This window comes from Cyprinodon tularosa, unplaced genomic scaffold, assembly GCF_016077235.1.
Source record: "Cyprinodon tularosa strain WSP-4 unplaced genomic scaffold, ASM1607723v1 ctg56, whole genome shotgun sequence".
Taxonomy (NCBI): Eukaryota; Metazoa; Chordata; class Actinopteri; order Cyprinodontiformes; family Cyprinodontidae; genus Cyprinodon; species Cyprinodon tularosa.
Genome location: NW_024039296.1, coordinates 223,379 through 247,373, shown reverse-complemented (window position 1 = coordinate 247,373; position 23,995 = coordinate 223,379). Strand labels below are relative to the sequence as shown.

The 23,995-nt window shown below is 37.5% G+C and overlaps 1 protein-coding gene across 5 annotated transcripts in view; it reads left to right on the top strand.

Moving 5' to 3' along the window:
- Window positions 1–23,995, top strand: part of osbpl5 (oxysterol binding protein-like 5) — a 50,237-nt gene that overhangs the window by 5,585 nt on the left and 20,657 nt on the right. For 2 of the 5 annotated variants that reach the window (XM_038305538.1, XM_038305542.1), the window contains exons 2-4: window positions 7,233–7,294; window positions 22,873–23,026; window positions 23,296–23,369. In XM_038305538.1, the coding sequence (XP_038161466.1) occupies window positions 22,891–23,026; window positions 23,296–23,369 (210 nt within the window). In that variant the 5' untranslated portion in view covers window positions 7,233–7,294; window positions 22,873–22,890. Of the gene's footprint in view, window positions 1–7,232; window positions 7,295–22,872; window positions 23,027–23,295; window positions 23,370–23,995 lie in introns of those variants that run through there. The other 3 variants (XM_038305539.1, XM_038305541.1, XM_038305540.1) reach the window with 3 other exon arrangements.

Genomic DNA, 23,995 nt, shown 5'->3' with positions numbered 1-23,995 from the left:
TTCTAATATCATGTTTTATGCTTCAGTAGCTTCTTGGAATACTTTTGCCCCACTTGTCCGTTGCCCTCTTGTTGACACTATCCTATGTTATTACTATAATAAAAACAAGCCCTTTACATACTGATTTCAATTGAACAGACTTTAGATAAATTCTTAATAGTATTATTATTTCTATATTTTTCTTGAAAATTCAGTGAACACCCGATTAGATTGAAAATATGATCTTCAGTTGCAGAATTGCTGTTGAACTATGACAATTGAGATCTTATGATCCAATCATCATCATACCTCTCGGTTAACTTTAAAGAAAGAGCTATTTGAGACTACAAGGAGGGTTTCACTTCAAGCCTTTTCACCAATCTTCTTTTGTAGGCATAGTGTATTTTTGTTTTTAGCTTCTGTTAGGACTAGACATGTTATAAGAACCAAAACGTAACATGGTTTTATATGGAAAACTGCATTATCTTTTGGGTGTAAAATTTATTTCGTTTACGTTTCCTTTTCATGAAATGCCAGAGGAAGTGCTGGAGTGACAGGATTCTTCTTGCTGTTAACTATTAGTTAAACTAGTTGAAGTATTAAGAGCAGAATTGATGCATATACAATATTTTGTGAATTAACACATTTATCAATTTTATGCATTTACATTAAAGCATTGAATAAAAGTTATTGATCCCTGTAATTGTAATAATGTGTTCATGTATTTTAGTGGAAGTAGGAATAATTGTTGCTGTCTTGTTTATATTAAAAATAATTGGTTCCTGTAATACAAAGCTGTTTCATTTTTCTTTCTAAATATTGTAAAATTCAGTTGTATTTTTATTCAGGGTCATTTAGCTTAAAAAAAAACTCTTAAAACTTGTGAGGATCGTCCACCTTTTAACATTTTGGACTAACTTTGTGATGTTTTCTTACCCTACACAAAGTAATCTATGCCCAGTTACAGTGTGGAAAGAATCCATTATAGATTTGTGTGAATATCTGATCTTGACTTCCTTGTTTTGTTTTTGTTAAATTCATATTTCGGTCCAGCCCTTTGCACACATCCCGTGAAGCAATAATAATCTACTACTTTGTGAGATAACGTGCAGTGTCTTTGTTGAGATTAGAGCAGGCCTGTTTTTTTTGTTGTTTTTTTAATACTTCAACTATGATTTATTATGAAATAACCCGGGACATTTACGTCATCAGCCTTTTAAAACCTCATTTGGAGGGTCATGGTGGTGCTGTGTTCAGAATCAGATTAACCCTAATTTTGGTCATCTGGCTGTGGATTTTTTCAAATGATGACATGACTGACCTTCCAAACCGGTTATGTATATTTTCAGCTTTGCATTTTTAGAAAATTAATTGCATTTATGAGAATGTAGACTCCATGTTGAATGATTAAAATACTTGTTCTGGAGGAAAGACTGACACTTAAATATTCTGCTAAGCGGAAACTATGACTCCGAGCTTTAGCTGTGTATGACAAGCAGCTCTAAGACAGCAAAGCATTTCTTTAACCTTTGAGATCGTTCTTCAGTTTCAGAACCTGGCTGCTTTCCACAGCATGGGATCATCATCTGACCATCTCCCCCCCTGCTAAAATTGTTTTTTTAGCCATCCAACACATGTCTTGTTTCTCAAGAGGGACAGGCCACTAACCTTTATATGTTACAATGGCATCCTACAAAAATGAATGCAGAGAAAAAAGAGAGAGTTATTGAAAGTTCTTTATTAACGGTATTTATTACTTGAAAAAGAGGTTTGAGCTAGTAGCTGACTTTAGCATTCATAATTACCAATGCCTGTGCTTTAACTGGATGTTGTTGAATTGTCAACTTGACTGAAAATTGCAAATCATTGTGAAACATGTTCAGCTGAAGTACTTGATTTGTAAAAAGGTCAAAATGGTGCTGGTCTTTGCAACCATACCACAGAAACTTTTTTTAAAACGTCTAAAGTGTTCTGCCTTGTGACTGAAACACACAAACACTATATGTGTCATCCCAATTGCTAATGTGGGACCACAGGGGTTTGCGATATAGAGAATGGTTTGATCTAGTCTCTGTGGGACTCTCCCCTTGGAATCATTGCTGGTATCTGCTGCCACCTGGGCCTCTTGTTTTCCTCCTCATCCACAGTGAGCTCTTGTCTGGTTTAGTAATGGACTTCCGCTACACATCAATGTTTTTCTATCTACCAGGTAACCACATCATTCATGCTGTAGTTCAAAAAACCCATCCTGCAGTGAACCAACCTTAGTACCTACTCTACCTGCCTCTCATGGAAGCATCAATGAAGAAAGAAATTTAACCTGTTTAGGATCAACTTTTTAAAATGAGATGTTTGTCTTACATCACAAGGAGGGCCCACCATATGAAAGAATAATAATTAGGGAAAATCTAAACGGAAACAAACATGGAAATTAGGGATTGGAGAATCGACAAATTTACCTGGGTACCTTTAAAAATTAAGTGTAATCATCTCAATTTTAGGCCCACAGAGTAGGCTATGTTCACACTGAAGCCTGAAGTAACCCACATCTGATTTTTTTGGCTCATATGCAACCTGTATCTGATCTTTTCTTGGTTGTCTGAACAACACGGATCCGATTTTTTCCAATCCGACCCAGGCCACTTGCCTATTACCCCGTTTACACTACCCTTAAAAAACTGAGCCGAGACCGGTCCGAGCTCAGTAACTGAGATAACTTGTCGTGTGTGAACGGAAACAACCTGAACTGAACCGAGATAAACATAACCGGACCGCGCTAACTGCAGACCAGTTCCCGAGGTGGGTTCGGCTCGGTTTTTTCCTGGCTCGGTTCTCTGATAACAAGAGCGCATGAGCAGAACGCGTCATCGCCGACTGGCTGAACATGCCGATTCACACTCCATTCAAGTACATCCGCGCAAGGTTGCCGTCTTCGCCTGACCCACCGCAAACACGGAAGTACAGCAATAATAATCAAGCATAACTTTCTGAATGTGACGGGCGCCGCCATTTTGATTTGCTTGATTCCCTCCTCCTTCGTCTTCTTCTTCTTGGGTTTTACGGCGGTTGACAAACAGCGTTTGGTGCATTACCGCCACCAGCTGCTTGAATCCCTCCTTCAATCCTAGCAGTAATACCGCACATCGTCACTAGGAGGCGAGGAGTCGAGATAACCGAGATAAGTGTGACGTGTGAACGGTCGTCAAAACTGAGCTTGGCCTGGTTACCGATCCAAGCTCGGACCGGTCTTGGCCTGGATCGGTTTTTCAAGGGTAGTGTAAATGGGGCTTATGTGGTCCTGAATCCGATACGAATCTGATCTTTTCAAATGCGACCTGTGTCTGAATGGTAAGGTGGCATTCATCCGACCTGAACGAGATTAATACCCGACAAAGGTCACTATTCTGGGTCTTTCTATGAAGAAGTGGCAAGAAAAACAACAAACATGGCTGACGATAAAGGGAGAGCAGTATTTATGTTTAACCATCTTGAAAAGATTGTTTTTATGGTTGGGAAAGACCGCTAGATGCGCTCCGGCACTACCATCCATGTTTACTTCCGTAAACACAGCATGCTGGCCTGTGATGTCATTGCGTCCTCTAAGTGGGACACTTGCGTTGTATGAATGCAGTTCACACAGGAGATCACATACAAGTCGCATATATTTTTAAATGTGAACGGCAACGCAAAAAAATCCGATTTCACAAAAAAAATCTGCATTGAGCATCAAGGCCTGCGGTGTGAACATAGCCTTAGATATTCCCGGACTCGTGAATAAAGATACAGCAACCTTTGCTAACCAACCAGTTTACCTTTTGGTTTCCTTTGAGGTCAGAACTGCTTGAATTTAATCTTATACTGAAGGTTCTCTGCCATCCCCTTCCTGATGCAGCACGGTTTCGAACGCAGGTCCTCCACATTGTAGTCAAAAACTTAAACCACTAAACGAATCAAGAGGAAAACCATATTTACTCATAATTCAGACTGTCTTGTCACAACAGATCTGTTGCCTGGCTTTTTTTTTTTTCTTTTTTGGAAATCTCGAAACATCTTATCTAATGTGTGAGCTGGCTCTTAGCCAAATGGTACCTGAGGAGTTTTGCTTCTTATACCAAGTTTTGAGGCAGCAGGCTGGTGTCAAATGTTTGTACCTGCCAGAACGAGGTTATGCACCCACTTTTGTAATGTATACAGGTCTTAAATAGAGAACACAGTAATATTTAAAAGCTCCTAAAAGTCTGAAATTTAGCCACCTTAATAAATGCCAAACCCTTCTTTGGAAGGTACCTTTTATGGAAAGCTTTGCAGTACATAGAAGTTGTAGTAAAGTTGCAGTAACAGGCTAGTTCATCACTTAAAGGAATAGTACACCCAAAACATGATTAGCCTTCATTTTCTACTCACCTGCGCATTCACGACGCTACGGAAGCCGACAGACCAAACCAGATGAAAGTGCGCATTCAGCGTCTGCTCTGCCAATAATGCAAGCGTAGACGAAGAAATGTGCTGTTTACCTGTTCAAAGAAAGAAACAACGAAAGAAAAATGTCTGAGGACTTCAGTGTTGAGGAAGAGCATGAGTTCTTTGCCGAGCTGAATGCGCACTTTCATCTGGTTTGGTCTGCCGCGGTTTCCGTAGCGTCGTGAACGCGCTTTCAGGAAATCCTATACACTACTGTTTATGCTCTAAAAACATTCTAAATGACTTTGTTTCGAGTAAATTATGGATGCTACCCACTCAGGACACTTGGAATACATTGGACAAGCAGTATGGAGGAATATTGAAACGTTTTTTTCTGGACTTTTATGGACCTTTCTGCCTCGGGCGCTGGGCACCTCCATTATTTGAATGTCAGCAGACAGCAAGAAGCCTCCCGGATCTCCAGATGCATTTGAGATATCAAAAAAGTACTCCGGAGTGTTGTTCAGTATGGGGGTGAGTAGAAAATGAAGGCTAATCATGTTTTGGGTGTACTATTCCTTTAAGCAGTTGGTAATATGCTGAGTTGTCCCATTAACCTGAAAGAGAAACAAAGATAAACAAATTTAGTTTTCCTTTTCTTTACTCTTACTCCTGGTTACCTTTTTTTTTTTAGGGATCTCATGTCCAGGATGAATAAAAGTCTCTAGAAAAGCCTAAACCCCCACATTATGGCTCTTGGCATTCTATTGTTGTAGTTGATAAACTCACAGCACTCTTATGCAAATGTTGCTGAATTGTATGCTTGAAGAAAAGCATGCTGAGCGCTTTTTACATAAAATCAAGGACAGTGTTTCAGCTATCCCCATAGTCTCAGTATTTCCAACTTTCTGGGTTACTGCTGTTAACTGCTGCTTATATGAAGCGTGTGAAAATAAGTTAAGTGAGGAAATGTCGGACAGCGAGAAGAGTGTTGGTGCTTCTGTAGCTATGGCAGCCTTCCACTTAAACTCTGTCACTTCCTGGGTCATGGTTTCCCTTCCTCTAGTTTGCATACTTTGTACATGCACAATTTATGCTTTGTTTATTATTTTAAGAAAAAAGGAAGAATGATTTATATCTACTTTTAACGATACTTTTGTAATAGTTTTGCTCTCTGTTTATGATCTGTCCATCTCCATCTTCACTTCCTTGTGTTTGTGTTGTTTGTCCCAAAGGCTCAGTCAGTTTTTTTTCTTTTAATTAACTTCGTATTTGGGTTAAACATGCTTCACTGTTATTACTTCCTCTTTTGCTCAGAGATACTGTAGGAGCTAAGGCACAGATTGGGAAGTTCTTCACAACTTCCTTATCCATTTTACAGCTGTTAATTTTCCAGGTTATAGCCCAAACTAGGACTGGTTTATACGAGTCAGCCTTCGCTTTCTGTCGTATGATACTTCAGATCCATGCTAAGTTGTGAAATTCCCTGCCATATGATTAACAACTTCAATTCTGCCATAAAAGATAAAAATAAAAGTTGGTTTCCAAAGAGTTCTAGACCTAAGATATAAGATGAAGTAGGAAATAAAACCTATCACAAGTTTTAAAGGGTGTAAACAGTCTAAATGTAGCAAAGTTTAGCACATATTGCAACACACTATGCAGTTAAGAAAAGTGATGGAAGACTACGCTCGTAGCAAGACATTAGTGACTCATAAACTGTCACCTCCGTTTTACTACAACTGTATTTTTTATTTGTTCCTCTGTATGATTTAGTTTATTTTAAAACTAAGACTGTTGCGACTTTAACCCATTAAGCAAATATTGATCTATTTCTATCTAAATGGTTAATCTCTTATTAAATGTCCAGATACATTATTGCACTTTGCCTTGTTAGCACTTACTTTGGATTAAATTCACAGTAGACGTGACAACATAAACAAAAAGAGTGATTTTTTAAATGTAGTTTCTGTGATCAGTTTCTAGGGCTTAGGTTGTACAATGTATTGATTCAGGATATTTTTGAAGTTGACAGGACTGTTTGGATGCTGCCACTATTGTGTAGACCCATTTGGCGCTAACATCAAAGTTCTTCACAGAAGTGTTATGTGAACCAGTTTGCATATAACAATATTTATATTCAAAACAGTAGTATGTTGTGGGTCTGTAGCAGTTACCAAGATAATAAATTTCTTACCTGTCTTCTAAGGTACTTCTAAGGTATTTGTTCACAGAAACTTCTGTACTGTTCATTTAAGCCTGTAACCGATCTGGCTTTGTAGATTTGTTCTTTTTTTCAAAATGATTATCTTGCCACATTCACACCGAACTCCTTGTGCTAATCAAAAAGGCATCCTATGATGTGTGCAGAGTCTGCACAAGCCTCTAATGCTCTTTGGTAGTTTCTCTGGTATGTATGTATTTATAAACTGTTTCACCACAGTCCAGTAACAACATATTTTGTTGAATTGATCAGAGCACTCTCACATTTCTTTGTACATCAAAAAAATACTCCTGGCCTTTTATGTGAACTTAATGGAGTGACATTTTTGGTGGTTTCATACTGACAGCTCTGCAGAAGCAGAGATCACGGCTTGGATTCAGTGTCTGTCTCCCTGCCATTATATCATGAATTATAGTACAGACTTTGATAGACTTGAAAGGTTGTGTGTATGTGAGAAAACCAGTAGATGTTGGTAGTTCCCTGAGATTGAACTAGGTGGGGCTTTAGCACAGTGCTGTGAACAGGAGGAGCGAGGTAAAAGGAGAAACGGCAGGGGTGAGGCCGTTTCTGTTCGTTTGTACTGTCAGAGTTAAAGTGAAACCTTATTCTCACTTTTCTACCTCTGCAGGTAAGACAGGTGGCTCCAACTCAGGCCTCTGGATGCTGTTGCTCCTGCAGTTCAGGTGAAAGGTAAGCTGATCTCGTCTCCCTGGGGGAGAAGGGCCCTTTTTATTTAATTATTTATGTAAATTCCCCTTTAAATTGGCGGTCTCCGTTTGCATTTTCCAATGAGCCGAAAATGCATGGAGGAATTCAGCAATACGGTTAAAGATGATTTATACGCAGTTTGTGAACTGAATGTTCACACAGTGATCAGTCTACTTTTATATTCAAATATGACTCAAATTGAAGCTCATTTATACTCATTGGTGCCTGGAGGGACATCTGACTCCCTGAGCAGAAGAGACAACCAGGGCATGTCTCTTAGCTGACAGTACAGACTTTCTTTAATTTAAGAAAAGATCATTGCACGACTTTGCAATAAAAAAAAATAAAGCAATCCCTTCTTTTTGTTGTCTGTGTACACTTCACTTCTATCAGGACAAGTCTTATGTCAGTGTTGTAAAGATGTTGCACAGCTAGGCTTTACAAGAGTGGAACAGTTTGGCAGGTCTGAGATCAGCAGCTTACAGGGTGTGTCTGAATCCGTTTGGTTAGAAGGGAGTGAATCTTCAGGGTTTCACAAGGACAGTTGCTGCTGACTGGTACTTTACAGAGAAACTGAAGTGGAGTATTGACTACATGCTGATGTTAAATACAGCTCTGATGAAGGTGAAACAAATATTGTTCCTTCTTGTAACTGCTGATGACACTGTTTGCTTTTTTATTGCACAGCTTACTGAGCAGCTTGGACAGTATTTGAAACATTTTGCATAATTTTCACACAGTGGATATGTTTTTTTTTTTTAAAGGATCCTCATTTTGTTCGATAGTTTCATTGTGGTTTAGAGTAGTTTATCATAACATTACAATGATCCTCATGTTTCTAAATGTATAAACCTGCTTTTATTGAAAGAAAAAGTAAAAAAAAAAAAATAATTCTGCTTAAGGTATGTAAAGTGGAGCTGATCTGCCTAACCTTGTAAAAGGCAAGAGATTTAATAGCAGCTTACTTATTAACCAGAAAGAAGTTTTCCACAGATACAGCCCAGGACACTGACTTCTTATCATTTCTCTTGTTAAATGCCCAGCGTGGGCTTTCAGATTATGTGCAATAATAACACAGCAGGTGTAGCATTTAATACTGAGCTGCCTTACTGTCGACAGAAACGCCTTATCTCTTTGGCCTTCAAGCAGTAAATTTAACAGAAACCCTGCTCCCTTTGTGTGTCAAAAGATTAAAAATGTCCTGTGATTTTTTTTTTCTCCAGCGCATTCTATGAACCCCCCTAGCCCTCTCCAATTACAGCAAAATGCATATAAAAAGTTTTATACATAGAAGAAAATATACAGCTACAATTGCATTCAATTCATAATTAATCCTAAAAAATGTTTTTCTATGTATTAGAAATGGCCTGGTATGATATACATATATAAAATATTGCAGTTTGTTATTTATTAAGGTGTTAAAATATTATTTTTAATTTAATATTTACAGCTGAAAAGTCACAATTTTATGATAATATCATTCATTTATTTTGCTTTCTAATCTATAATAGAGGTGCACAGAATGTGTGCTTACTGCAGAGAATTTTGTATATTTATGACGCCTTTTTTTTAGATTATATCTCTCACAGTGGACATGCACATACGATGACAATTTCAGACCCCTCCATGATTTCTAAGCGGGAGAACTTGCAAAATAACAGGGTGTTCAAGTACTTATGTTCCTAACTGTATTTACCTTATTTGTAAATGTGAAATTCTTATAAGGTAGAAAGAAGAACCGCTGGGCATTAGGATGATTGGGTTGTTCTCTATTGGTAGATAATGTTTTTTTTTTTTTTTGCTATCTAGCTCGGTTTTTATGTGCTCTGTTCACTAGTCTGTTATATTTTCTGCTTTTGTTTTTATATCTGTAAAATCTAAATGTATGTGGGATCCAGGACCTCCTCTTTGTATAACTTGCATACGGAAACCTGTCATGTTGTGCTTTTCTTTATTTAATTTTATATTAGGAAAAAAATATGCACTTTCTGCTGCATTGCTGTAAATAAACTTTTAGTGTAGATTCTAAGAAATAAAACTGAAGCTGTTTTCAGAGCTAGGTACAATTAAAACATGTTTAATTTGCTTTAACGTTAGCATACCTAGCGGTCAGGTGCAGGATCTCTCTGTAACACTAAATGCTTTCTATTAATCTCTAGAAGTTATAATTGACAGGCTGTGTCATTTGACAGACAGGCAGCGTGATACGTTTTGCAGAGAATCTGAACCATTGTAAGTAAACAGGTAGACTAGGAACTGCTTTTAACAGACGCCTCTGCTCTAGGCGTTACCTCAAATAACTCGACCACAGCTAAGTTCTTCCTCAATTCTGGGAGTTTTGGTGTTTTTTCCCCCCAATGCTGCAAAGAAGTTTGATTCTGTGACATGTAGTATTTGGGTTTGCTTACATTGTCCAAATGCAGCCTTTTCTTTGTTCTGTAAATTAGTAGAGGACCCAGTTTCATTTTTTAAATGGTTTCCTAATTCTAATCAAGTTTTTGGATTGGCTTTTTGCTCCAAACAAATATATTAGAGTTTATGAATGTGATGCACTTATACTGTCAGAGTGAATCTCTTTCCATTGTATTAGCAATGGTCAAGGAGAGGATTTGTATGGCAGATCTTGTTTTGTTTAAGATGAGGAACACTGTACTTAGGTATTTTGCCTGAAGCGGTAACAAGCATTTATTTTCAGCTTGTTAACTGACCGTAACGCTACAGCCCTTTTAACTCCTTTGCTTCCTTTTTTTCTTTTTGGTATGAATTTGCTCTCAATTGATCCAGTGGTCTTTGATGCCTCTCTTTGACTTGACCTTTGCCTTCCCTATGCAGCCATGAACCATTTTCCAGAAGGTATTTTACTGTTTTTTTTGTAGGGAGCAGCCAATTTCAGTGCACTGTAAAAAGAGTGATTGCTTCAGGCATAACATTGACACTTGTCTCTCAGCAGTTTCCTGTTTATCAAAGGCTTGAGGTTTGGTGGATCATGGAATTTCCTTTAAGGGTCATAGCAACAGCTTATATATAACATAAAGATTTTCCTTTGCACTAACCACAAGGATATGGTAGCTTCACTCCTGGGTTTTATTTATTTTTTATCACAATCTTACATTATTATTCATTTAACATAACAGTAAATCTAGGCAAAGCGCGAAATCTAGTTTCTACAAAGTCATCTATAGGTGCAGAACTGCCATATTTCAGCAACATTAAGGAAAGGGAATTTTTGACAGTTAAAGATGTCTCTTTATTATTCTTCAAACCTCACCAGCCTGTTTTATAACTGTTGAGCTCCTTCTCCCTTTCCTAATAACTGCTGTTTCACTAACAGTCAGACAAAAGGATCTCCCCCCATCCTCCTTCCCTTTAGGGAAATCCTTAGGACCACCAATAGCTGTAAGACACAAGCTCAATTTTTCTCATTCTTATTTTTCTCTGTTTTTTTCTTTCGGTTCAATCTCCATGTCCTATTTATACCATTTCTGCCGCTGTGGGTTTTCAATTCTATAAAAAGGCTTTGTCATAATGTAATAGGGCATCTCAGATTGCTGCAGCCACTTGAATAGAGCGAGAGGATCTAATTTGCATAGCTGCATTGTATAATTCAGCATACAACGGGAAAGGAAAACACCAAGAAATGTATATATTTTTTAACATAAATGTAAAAGGGGCGTTTCGAGCCCAAGAAAGAATCTTTTTTTGCAGAACATTTCTGTTTCCTGCGTAGATAGCATTTTTAATTTCAAGCAGATAAAGATATTATTTAAAACAACAATCTGTTTAATTATTGTTGCTCTATATTGTCTAACAGGTAGACCACAGAACAGGGTCTTGCCTTGTAAATACCTTACTACTCATCAAGTAAATTGCCTCTTATCCCTTCTCATCCTTAATGTCCTTCAGCAAAGATGTCTTGATAGAGAAGGGATTAGTCACGTACGCCCCCTTTCAAGACGTCATTAAGTTCAAATTGGATGTCAACACTTCACTGCAGAAGTATGGCCTCAGGAGGTTGTATTCAAACTTAAGAGTTGCAAACATTTGCTCAAGGCTTTTTACTCTCCTGGTTATAGAATAATTGGCTTCCATTTTAAATTTAAAGTCACTATATACAACCTTATTAATCAGTACATGTTTTTTTAGAGATATCTTTTATATAAATTCTGCAGCAGTCAGCTGTCTCCCCAGAAGGAAAACTGATAATAAATGAAAATTCTGTTACTGGTTGTTAATAAAGATGCACCGATTCAGTATTAATATCTAATTTGGTCCCGATATTGAAGAAATTTATAGATTGGATATCAGTGAAAAAGGTCCCCATCCATTGAAGCAGATGTATTCAGTCTATACCTATAGAGCCTTTTTTCACTTAATGTCACATTTATGTTAGATTGTAGATGGAAGCAAAACAAACCAACAACTGGAGGCTACCAATATAAACCAGCACGGCCTTGGCTACACAGGAGCTTAACACAGCATTTTGTTGGTTTGTTGGTTGTCAGAATTGACAGATTACAGCCTAATTGACACTTTATCACATACATGCTGCTACTGTCAGACAAAAAAATAATGACAGCTGTGGTTAAAGACAATAAAACCAGGGGACCAGACAGAAACGATATACAGCCCACACCTCATACCAGCTAAGTTAAGTATTTCGTTTGTATGGATTATGGTTTTCTTAACTAACGGTACTCACCCAGCTATACATACAAGTGCAGTTGGTTGACGAGATTTAGTTGTGTCTTCTTTTTACAAGGACCCCAACCTGGTACATGTTGTTTTCTACCTTTGATGGGGCAAGGTAGAATTTTGGAACAGCCTCTGTGTAGTGGGAAGGTATTTGTTCATTGAAAGAAACAAAGGACAATTTTAATGCATTGTTTAGCTTTCAGACTTGATGCTTAATGTTAGAATATGATTTAAAGCCTCCTCTTGGCTTTAAACTGATCCTCTGCAGCATATGTTACATGATGGCAGTGATCAAACATGGGTTTGAATGTTTTACAGTTGATTTTTATATCACTGCTTCGGTCTCCTTGAACCCCAGTCGGCCTCAGCAGATGGCCGCTCACACTGAGCCTGGTTCTGTTGTAGGTTTCTTCGTGTTAAAAGGCAGTTTTTCCTCTCCACTGTCACTACAAGCATGCTTAGTGTGAGGGATTGCCTTTTAGTCAATGAGTCGATGCAATCAACTGGTTTACCATAGATAGAAACTTTTGAATTTTACTGTATGATCTGGTGAACTGTAAAGTGCCTTAAGATGACGTGTTGTGAATTGGTGCTATATAAATAAACAGAATAAGGAATTAAATAAAAGAACATTTTCGATCTGTATAACCTCTAAAAGTTTTTGAAAATGAAAGACAGCTACTATTCAATCCTATATGGCTTTAAGATCACATTAAATGGGGTTTTGCTTGAAAACGACAGTAAGTAGACAATTATTATTATTACAACTATTATATGGTGATCTGTAAAAAATCTTAAGTTTGTGGAAAGTGTTCTGCCCTTGTACATTGTTGTTATTCAAAATCCAGTTATCAGAGCCTTTATTGTAGTGAAGGACTGTCGGCTCTGCTTCAACCCAACTATATAATCGCTAGTGGTTGAGTGGAAAATGAATTGCAGAGGAGACGTGTTTAAACATGCTAGAGTCTGAGCTGCACTTCACTAAGTTTATTACTGCAGTCTCTTGATAATTTAAATTGAGTCTGCATGAGTCTGCCAGGTTATACCTGTACGTGTCAGTTTCCAAGTACAAGTAAACTTGTCTTCTGCTGCATTTGAATTTTCTCAAAGTGACTGCCCTTAGCACTCAGACCCCTTTTTGCCTTAGTTCCTCCTGGCAAGGCCTCCTGTTGGCTGGTTCTCACACACAGCAACCACTGGCCCACTTCCAGCCGTAAACACAGCCAGCTGGCTCAGTCTGTTTACCAGGTCAAACATGGCTGGAGTTTGTCTTGGGACCTGCTCTCTTATTCAAATGTAGTCTGTGAATATAAACCTGCCATCAGATCCATCTGAATATGGTGTTTTAGTATTTTTTAAATAATTTTTGTCCGGGAGTTTTTAATTTCTAATCCCAATATTTGCAATAGAAAAATTAAATATGGCATTACCTAGCTGGTGACGTTTTGTGTGATTTTTGTTATACATATGTCATAAATGCCACTGTAAACATACACTCTGTAATGGAACCAAATCTTTAGGGTGATGGCTATATGGTTTAGTCCCAATTTCAGTCTCTACTCATGGACAAGTCTAACAGTTTGTTCCTTTCTTAGGAACTTTGTGTACCAGGTTTGCTTGTGTCTCTAGCTTATCTAACCTGAAGCTGACTGGATATCTTTTGTGCATGTCTTTTTTCATCTTCCCATCACTGAAAAACTTTGACAAAGTAATTAAAGTGTTTAAAGAATGTATCCATATATAAGTAAAATATAGGGGGAAATCTGTTAACACAGAGTTTGGTTCATATTTAAAAGGCAAGAACTGACCAACATTTCGGCTGACAGGAGGTTTTCAAAGAGCCAGGCCTCTAATTGGGTCAGATTTGAGGCATGGTTAAAGGATGTTTTTTTCAAGCAAGTTTCTTGAAATAATCCAGTAATGCCACAGAGCAGAATAGATCAACCAAACCACATACCCTCCGACAGGATGTCCCAAAATTAGACCTTCTGTGTATTTTCTAAAGTTACAGCCACCCACCTTCCCTTTACTTTAAGGTGTAGCTGTTGATCTTTTTACATATTTTCAGGAATCAGTTTTTTTAATATGCTATTTTTATGGACTAAGTTTAAATTTAGAAATTTCTGTTTAAAAAATTTTTTATTTTTGCCATTATTACCTTCTATGTAGAAGGTTAACTAATGTTCTTGTGTAAGCATTATTTTTGCTACTCTAGACATCATTCTCCATTGTTTATCCTAGAAGCTGCTTCTGGCAACATCCCATTGGTGTATATCTGGGTCATGTAACCAGCCATTAGTCTCTGCAGATGGGGGGGCGGTTAACATGGTAGGGCATGAATGGATTGATGAGAGAGTGTCTAGAGTTAATCTATTCCCTGGAACAGCTTGATGGCCTGATGCTTTTGGTCACTATCGGAAAGCTCTCCTACCCTCAACTCTAGGATGAAATATGCTGTGTTTTTTTAACTGCAAAACCCCGCTTGTGCTTAGCTTAGACCAGACTGGAACTGTCATGAGATTATTCTTGTGTCATTAAGTGAAATTGTTCACACAAAATGTAAAAAATATATATATATATATTGTTTATCGTAATCTGCTTTTATCTATACAGGGAAACGACAATAATTCCCTTTGTTGCTAAAATCTTTCACACACTTTTTATTTTTTTACCCCCATCATTTTATTGTCATTACACTGTCACAAGTACAGCACAATGAAATTTAATCTCTGCATTTAATCCATTCCCTTGGGGAGGAGTGGGCTGCCATTTTTTTGGCATGTGTGGGGTTAAGGGTCTCTGCTCAGGGATCCAGATTGGCAGTTTGTAGGAGCAGGTTTTGAACTCACAACCTCAGGTTTCCAAGTTCTATGCTCTAACCACTAGGCCACCATTTTTTTAATTATTATTAATGACTGAAATATATTTTGTAAAATACATTTAACAAAATAAAGATGTATCTACAATTAATGAACCCATAAAGAAACAATCTGTCTACAGTTGTATTTATTTATGCTTTTCCTAAAAAAAAAAAAAATCTGAATGAGCAAATTATAATCCTAGATGTATTTAGGATTATAGTTGGATTTGGAGGAGTTTGGATTTATATTGGCTTTTACAAGTGGATTTGTTCATGATACATATTTATTGAAACTTGGGTGTGCATTTAAAGACCTAAAAAAAATTTATAAAAAAAATACACTTAGTAAATGTATTAGTAGAGATGCAACGCTTCAGTTTTTTCCATTCCAATAAGGATACCTACGCTGAGCATATTGACTGATCCAATACTTCTGTTGAAGGCATAAATGACCCGTATACCCTGCCATGCAAGTGGAGGCGTCAAGCTTAGCAAAAACATTGTTTTAAAACAAAAGAAACACCACAGATAAATTCTTAGTAGCCGTGCATTCGCTGGATGATGACCAATCTATTATGTAAATGTAGCCAGTTACAGAAGAGTTGTAGAAAACTCAAACATTTTGCCACAACACAGCATGACTCTTGGGTTGTCGAGAGAAATCTATGTGTTGTTTAAACATGATTCCGTAGCTTCCCTGTTTGTGGTCATCACATTCTAATAATCAGGTCAGTAAACTGCTGAATCCAGATCATTACTCTGTTTTATATGGAGATACAGGTATATATTTATTAACAGAAATGTTCTACTAAAGGCTTCACGTTTCAAGCTGAATTGTGATGTTATTTGCTGGTATTGCACTACCTTTAGTCTTTGCTTTACAACCCAAACTCGTTTGACCTTTAATGAGACCGATATTTGTCAAGAGTCAGATCATGGAAGCTTATTAAAACCTACAGGTTAGAACATGTCAGTGTTCCCTTCCACCCCTCCTCTTCTCCAACTGTCCCAGGTGCTGCAATGATTACTAAAAACAAAAAGGCTCCCTGTGACAGCAAGTCAAGTGCTTTCACCTCCACACTGACTATTGATAAGGAGCTTGTTGTTTTTGTCTTTTATGTTTTTTTCCCCCATTTTTAAAGCTACTTTTCTGCAGAGGAATATGTATTACATACTGGTCTTGGGTTGTTGCCGTACAGAGTTTCCACAAGGTGCTTGTATCTCAGGGTAAATATTAGCCCAGCACCTGCACAGTATTGCATTGTGGATTGAGCAAATGCTAGCTTAGTTTGACCAACTTTACACTGTGTACAGTGAGTGCTAAGAGTTGAGTTCTTATTTAGCTTCACGTAATATGGCAATGAAAGAAGGTCAGGGAAGCTCTGAGCATGGAAAATAACAGTTTAATTTTATCCTTGTTTTTTTTCATGTAACCTGATCCTCCCTCATTTATGGCTGCTGTCCCATGTGGGTTCAACCAAAACGAATTGGATCTTCCTAATACATTTGTTTTATTTGGTGGCTTTTATGTTCTTTTTCCTTGGAAGTAACTCCTGTGTTATGTTTCCCTTTAGTTAGTATGATGTCTTGTACCTGTTAGGATCCTTTATGTCTTAATGATAGTAAAAATCGGATGTTGCACCACTTAATCTCAAGTTGACACATCTGTTCCTCCTGCAAGCTTCTTATTTGAACCTAAAGTAAGTAGTTATCCTCTAACTTTTTCTTTCATTTCTCCTGTAAGTGCTCATTTATGCATACAAGCAATCGCAATACTTTTGTAATTAATATGTAACACATATGCTTTGGGTTCTTTTATTTGTTGCACTATGTTTCTGCACGATGTTGTTTTATAACCCTGGAAATCGCTGTGTCTTTGTTACTGCTTTTGTTTTACATTTGGACGATGCAAAAAAGAAGTGAATGGAAAAAGAGGTTAACATGGGGCAAAAAAATGTGTATGAGACTTTTACAGTATAGAGCCCTTTTTAACAGTGAGGGAATGACTTCTGCAAGTCAGGTCTGACTTTGGATGATTTGACTCGCCAGCTGTTTCTAGGTGATGCCAAATAGCAGTGAGTGGTATGACGATAGAGAATCATGAAGATAAGAACAAGTTACTGATCTGCCAAAAAAAGAGCTCTTGCACAAACACATTCATTTTATTTTCCTCCTTTTTCTTTAACTTCATAAACAGACTTTTGTGTTGCATGAAATGGCTATATCTGCTTGTTGGTGAATTTTTAACTAGAACAAAAAAAAAAAAAACGTATTTTGACCAGATTACCCAATTTAGCGGCTCCAGCTTTTCAGCTTCATTGTGTCCTTGGGGAAGACACTTCATCTGCCTTGCCTATTGATGGCGGTCAGAGGGCCTGGTGGTGCCACTGTACGCCAGCCCCGCTTCTGTCATTGAGCCCCAGGGCAGCTGTGGCCACAATGTAGCTTGCCACCATCAGTGTGTGAGTTTGTGCGTGAATGGGTTGATGACTGAATGTAGTGTAATGAGCTTTGGTCAAGTCTCCTGACTTGAAAAAGCACTTTATAAGTACAGGCCATTTACCATTTAACCATCCTTAAAGTCGTAGGGAAGTCATATTTAAATTTCAAATCATTCTGGCTAAAACATGTATATAAATGTATTCTTTATCAGACCATATTTTTCCAAAAGTTAGAATACCGTAAATTCTCTAATATAGGCCCGGGCCTTTATTTCACTCAAGTGCATCGCGGTCCAGGCCTTTATTGGATAGAGGCCAGAATTAGAGACAGGCCTCTATTGCTATTTGAGCAAAACAGACTACCAGTGGAATGAATACAAATGAGATTTTGTGTCTATTTGAACCTATAAAACACTAGGTTCATTTATTGAAAAAGTACAGTTACCATGTCTCGCTTGGTTTGAAGTAAAAAAAAAAATAAAAATCCTCCAATTCTGTTTAATTCTCCTCCTCAGTTTTTCTCCTCCTCTTCATCTCTCCCTTTAATCTCCTCATCACTCGCGCTCCTCCTGTTCTGCTGCGTGTCTGTTCTCTTCCTCGCGCAGACGGGCAGCAGTCAGGGCCTGTCGTCCAGCTGCGCAGGGCTGTGGTACTTGTATGTTACTACCACAAGTATAATGTTGAGGTATGCCCAGAAAAAACGTTTATAGCCCCGGCCTGTATTAGAGACCGGCCATTATTTACCTCCTCTGACAGCGAGACCGGCCATTATTAGAGACCCGGCCGCTATTGGAATACAGGCCAGTATTAGAGAATTTACGGTATTTCTATTTAAAAAAAATCCTGTCTTAAAATCTGTGGGGGGTTTTCGTTATTTTATGCAGGCCAGTTAGTTATACATCGGCTTGTACACCCAAATTCAGACAATCATATATCAACGGTCATCTGTTAATCACATTTTTTCGGTCGTAGCATCTTGATTCATATGTTGCAGCTAATATTTGCAACGATTGAAATAAGAAAGAAGAATCATTTACTTTACCATTGAGTTATGCCCCAGTTTTCTTGGATAGACGTTTGTGTCTTCGGCAGGCGTAGAGCTAACAGAATTGCGAGGCAAGGGCTCAAACATGTATGGCTGTAAGCCTTCTACACAAAATTAAGCTTCTGCAGCCCTGGCGTCCTCTTCCACAACAACTTTATCCCCACTTTCCTCCTCTAAAAAAATATGTATGATGGAGGAGACTCATCCACGACCTTTGACACAAAACTCTCCTCCCCTCTCATGTTTCCGCTGTCCATAGCGTTCCTTGACAGTGTCGTTGCTAAGTGCTACTTGGTCACAATGTCATTTCCCATTGGGAACATACTAGCACTAAGTTGCTAACTGGTTAGCAAGATGCTTCCGAGACATGGCCACAACCAGACTTGCTCGCGAACCTTCCACCACAACAATCCCACCCTCTCGATAATCGACCAATCACATTTACTTTATTCACTTGTGTAAAGTCGGGCACCACTCAGGAGAATTCGGCAGTGCAACGGTTTCAACAGCCGCTTCCCTACGACTTTAATGTCTACAGCTGAAGGGCATCTATAATGGTTGACATGCTAAATCTTGAGCAGAGTCATGAAGACATTGTGTAATCATTAAGGCGAAAAATGAGTTTTGAAATATATTTGTTTATACTAATAATTATTTTAATTAGCTTCCAGGAAAATTTTGGCAGTTACATATTTTCCCAAGAGGGTGAAACCCTACTTTGCCTCGTATGTTGATCTTTTTATGATCATCTGTGATGATCAAGCAAAGGTAGTATGGCTGGGTGCCATGCATCTCATTAGTTTCTAACAGACTTTTGTCAAGTGAAAGCTTGGATAAAATGAGTGTTTCCTTGTTGAATCAATGCTTTTAATTAACATTGAGATGTGCAGAAGTGAAAAATCTTTCCATCAAAACTAGGGGTCAGTTAGCGGTCATTAGGATTATTTCCTAGAAATCAAAATTAAGTGTTTGGATAAAAAAGCAAGCTCTGTAGAAGTTCAATCCAGTATCTATGATGTTTGGGGTTTAAGTCAGTCCACATATTCCACTGTGACTGCCTCAACTACAGAAATGATGCTGTACCGCACAGCAAAAGGGCTCCGCAATGCTATCTGCCAGTGTGGCAGTGCAGACATAGCCCATTTTCCCCTCACTGTTTTAGGTTTTTGTTTATCTTTAAATCGATTTTAGGAACTGAATGATCTAAAGTTGAAAATCACAATATATCTCCATTTCTTTTTTTTTTCTTCTTTTTTTCACAGCCCTTATAAAAACGAGAGCAGATCTCTAAATTTTTATCACCAGTCATAGTCACTAATACGTTAACTTAACTTCAGAACAGAGAAGGTACAGGGCATCTTAATCATTGCAGATCTTTTTTAGATTCTACATAAACATGGGTTTTTGATCTTTAAGTTAATTGTGCTGCCTGACTATATAGTTACCACTGAGTGGCCAACTTGCCTAAGTGTTAATGAAATCCAGAGCTTTTTTTGTTACCGTATAAAGCAGAAAATCACCATACAATACTGCTATTTTTATCTTTTGGATGCAAAGGCGTACTTGCTGAGTAAGCTTAACCTTTCCAGCTCCATCTTTCTTGTTTGATTTTATGTATGTATGTTCCGTACTGTTCTATAAAGCCTTGTGCCAACATGGGAAAATGAATACGGTATAGCTGATATGGACACAAATGTTTTTCTTTGATTAAAAAAACCCCAAAACATTTAAGCTTTGGAATATCGATCAGCCACTAATTGAAAATGGGACGTTTTCTCTTGTTTGCTTTGGACTGTGATTCTGGTTTTGTTTTGAGTTTAGTGAAAAAACTTCTATTTAAATAAATTAGGGCTGAAACAATTAATTGGACTAATTGTGATTAATCGATTATTGAAATAATCATCAACTAATTTAGTAATCGATTAATCGTTAACTGGAGTATAGAGACTGTAAAACATGCCTTTAGGTAACAGAGCAACACACTTAGAGCAGTAATTATAGCAAAATTGTAAAAAAAAAAATTGTAAACATTTTGTATTTAGGATATTTAAGATCTTTCATTATGCTTTGTCCAGAAGTTGAAAAGTTTTAGTTTTACCTGGTTTAATTTCACAAAAAGTCTTCTTTAAGGAGCCTTTTGCTTTCCAATTGTTAATTGAAAAAATAATCAACAGATTAATCTATTTGCAAAATAATCGTTAGTTGCAGCCCTAAAATAAATATTTACTTAGGTGTATAACTTAGAGGTAATCCTGTAAAATGATGATCTATCCATATTAGTCAATTCTTTAGAAAATCTGTATGATATATTTTTTTGTCTTTATTTTAATTCTAATGTTGAAGTAAAAAAAAAACTGAAACACAAGAAATTGAACTTGTTGAAACCATTAGGAAGGTATTAAAACCTAGAAGTTCACTCCATAAAAAATGGATTTTATGTATTTTATGTTTTTTTGTGGCGCATTGGAGATAAAGATGTATTTATATCTGTATACCATTCTTGGAAGGCGCACACTGTTACAATCAAATTAATAACAAACACATTAGACATCCCACAGCTGCATTCAGGTTAGGTCATGTGTTCCTTATAATCTCTGGGTTTTATTTGTTTATACTTCTTAGCGATATTCACAGATTTTCAGCCATGAGGATGAGCTTGTTTTTTCCCCCTGCTGTCAGCTTTCTATGTAATCATCAGACCTACTGTTGCTCTATTAGGGGTTTTAACTCTTAGATTCTGTAGGGTGGGATTGCCATTGTGCTCCTGTTGTGTAATGCTAAAGCTTCCCGTTCTTTTCCTGGCTGCTCTGTACTACACATGCACGTATGCACTGCAGTAGAAGAGAGCTATTTATAGACCTGCCCCATAAAGACAAATAAAGGTCTATTTAAACTGACTCTCTTTTCATTATTATTGTTTTTGATTGATTTATTGATTTATTTAATTGAGAGGATAATAAAAACCAAACCTGAAAATACTGCAGCATTTGACATGAAAGCAGTGGTAGAGTGTTTATAGAATGAGTCACCCAAGCATCGAGCACAACACGGAGAGGTGGGGAGTGGTGTGATGAGGATGTGACTGTGCTTTTTGTATTTGTAATATTCACATGAATGTACTTGTAGAGGCAGGGCAGACTAGAACAGTGAACATTTCAACAGCTCTTCCTTCTGTTTCAGGGTTCAGACTTACGAGCCATTGTTAGAAGGCAGGGTTTTATACCAAGAATAGTAACTCAGACTACGAATTTAGTACACTGCAGTGTTTTCACAGTGGAATACTGTGGGAGGCTAAAAAGATGAATTAGTGTATGAATGAAATTTCTGTTGAACTCTTCTTTCTATTTTACAGAGTGTAGGACAGTTGCTCTGTATTTAAGGGAGGCAGAGGGTGTCATCTGCTTTGAAATGAATAGATTGATTGATCTGAGCGTTGCATGGCTCTCCACACATGTTCAGATTGTAACGGGTATGCTGCATTAACTTCACTGTTTAAAAATTACCTCTAATTTGCTTTAACCAGCTTAGATCTTGTTGAATGAAAGAAGTGCAATGATCCTGCCTGGAAACAGCTGTGAGCCTCAGCAGTCGCCAATTGTGTACTATGAATAGTTTAATGACGAGCTCAGCAGAGAGGAAAAGCAGAATAAGAGAACATCATTGTGTTGTGTTGTTATACATTTTCCTTTATCAACTATAGTGAAGTTCACAAACCGGTCAGTGTGACAGTAGATGAAATGAGTCTCATAGTCCACTAATGTTCAATCTACTATATGATTTCTATGATTAAAAGGTTTATATTATTCAATTATGGTTTGTATTGATCAGAATTAAAAGCATACAGGTTCAGGATGAACATAACCAAAATTGGAGTTAAAATGGCAAAATGTTAAAGGAATCCAATCAGATAATACAAAGCATTATGCAGACTTGTATTTCCAGAACGAAAAGAAATAAACATGTATGGAAAAAAGTAGAGGAGAATTATTGTATAATCGTTTGCTTTGTTTATTTTTGAGTGTTAAAGACTTTGACTTTCTCATATTAAGCTAGAATACAGGTTTAAAGACCTGATAGTGTAAAGGTGTCTGCAGATATCTGAAATCAACTGCAAGTCATTTATCTGCTGAATTTTTGAAAACAAACAAACAATAGAAATTTTTGGTTTAAAGGTGTTGTTTTTTTGTTTTGTTTTGGGTTTTGTCTTTTTTCTTGAGCAGTTTGAATGCCATTAAGTTCCAGGCAGTTGTGTTTTGATTATTTTGGCCTTGAAACGGCACAGACAGATGAGCTGGAGTGGGTTAGAGGCTTCCTTCTGTCCCTGACTCTGGTAGTGCTCAGTCTGAGCTGCTTGTCACCGCCATGCACCGTGTCATTATGTGAACAGGCTGGCATGTTTGTGTACAGTATGGCTTTGTAAGTGTTGGAGAAGAATAGAAGAGCACAAGGATTTAGATTTAGAAAAGGAGGAAGTTTGAGTCACTTAGCTTTTTATATCTTTTTTTTTTTTTCTTCACCAAAGGACGGGCAGGTTGTCAGGATGAAGGAGGAGAATTTGCTCCAACGGAGGCTTTCTCTTTGCCCGAGCACCACCTCTCCACCTAAAATCGACCACCGCACCCTCACCCGCAACTTGTCTTATGGAGGAGACAATGACATCTACAACTACAGTCCAGGTATGAGTCTTTAATCGGACAATTACGAATTTTAAAATAACTAAAATGGTATAATAGAGTACAGTGATATAGAAACCTTTACCAGTCACTTCCTGTGTCTGTGAAAATATGCCGTCCTGTACTGCTGAGTAATTAACCCATAAACAACTGAACCAACCTAAGCTGCTGCTTGTTAGATGCTTTGTTGGCTGCTGCGTTTTAATTGTTTGTCTGCAGGTTTAATCACTGAGCACATTTGTATGTGACTGTATGTTATGGGTTCCCACCAGGCAGTGAGACAGACAGGAACGCTCTCTCCATGCTGAGTAGTGAACTTAGTCCTGCCCAATCACCAGACAGCAAGGTAAGACAACACAGCTCCTCATTGGGCAGTTCCTCGAGATATCACACAACAATCTATTCCTCAAGTGAGCTCTTGGCAGCTGCTTTTCCATTCAGGGATCATTTTGTCTCACTGTTTCTTTAGCAAGTTGGAACAGGAAAAAGCTGACAAAGCTTTAAAATCTGGGTACCTATTTTAAGAACTCAAGCAAATTTTGTGCCTTTTTGAAATTTGAACCTAAATATATCATGTAATAATATAAAGCTGAACAATGCCTTGCAAAAGTATTTACTAACTTTAACTTATTTTGAATTTTAAAGTAATATTTTTTTTGTATTAGATCTTAGAGTAACAGAGGGTAGCCTATATTTTCTAAAATATAGGCTATATATAGGCTATATAAATATATTGAAAAGAAATTCTTATTTTCCTCAACAAAATCCAGTACAGCTGATTATTTCCCAAATGGAGTCCACCTGTATGTGATCTAATATCTGCTGATCTAATATCCTGCTTAAGATTCTCTACATGTAATGCCATGTTTTTAAGCTTCCAAGTGGCCTTTTCGTGTTGTTTTGTCACATAAGATCCTTTAGAAATAATTGAAAGTTTGTGTCTCTAATATGACAGAGCTTGAAAATAAAAAA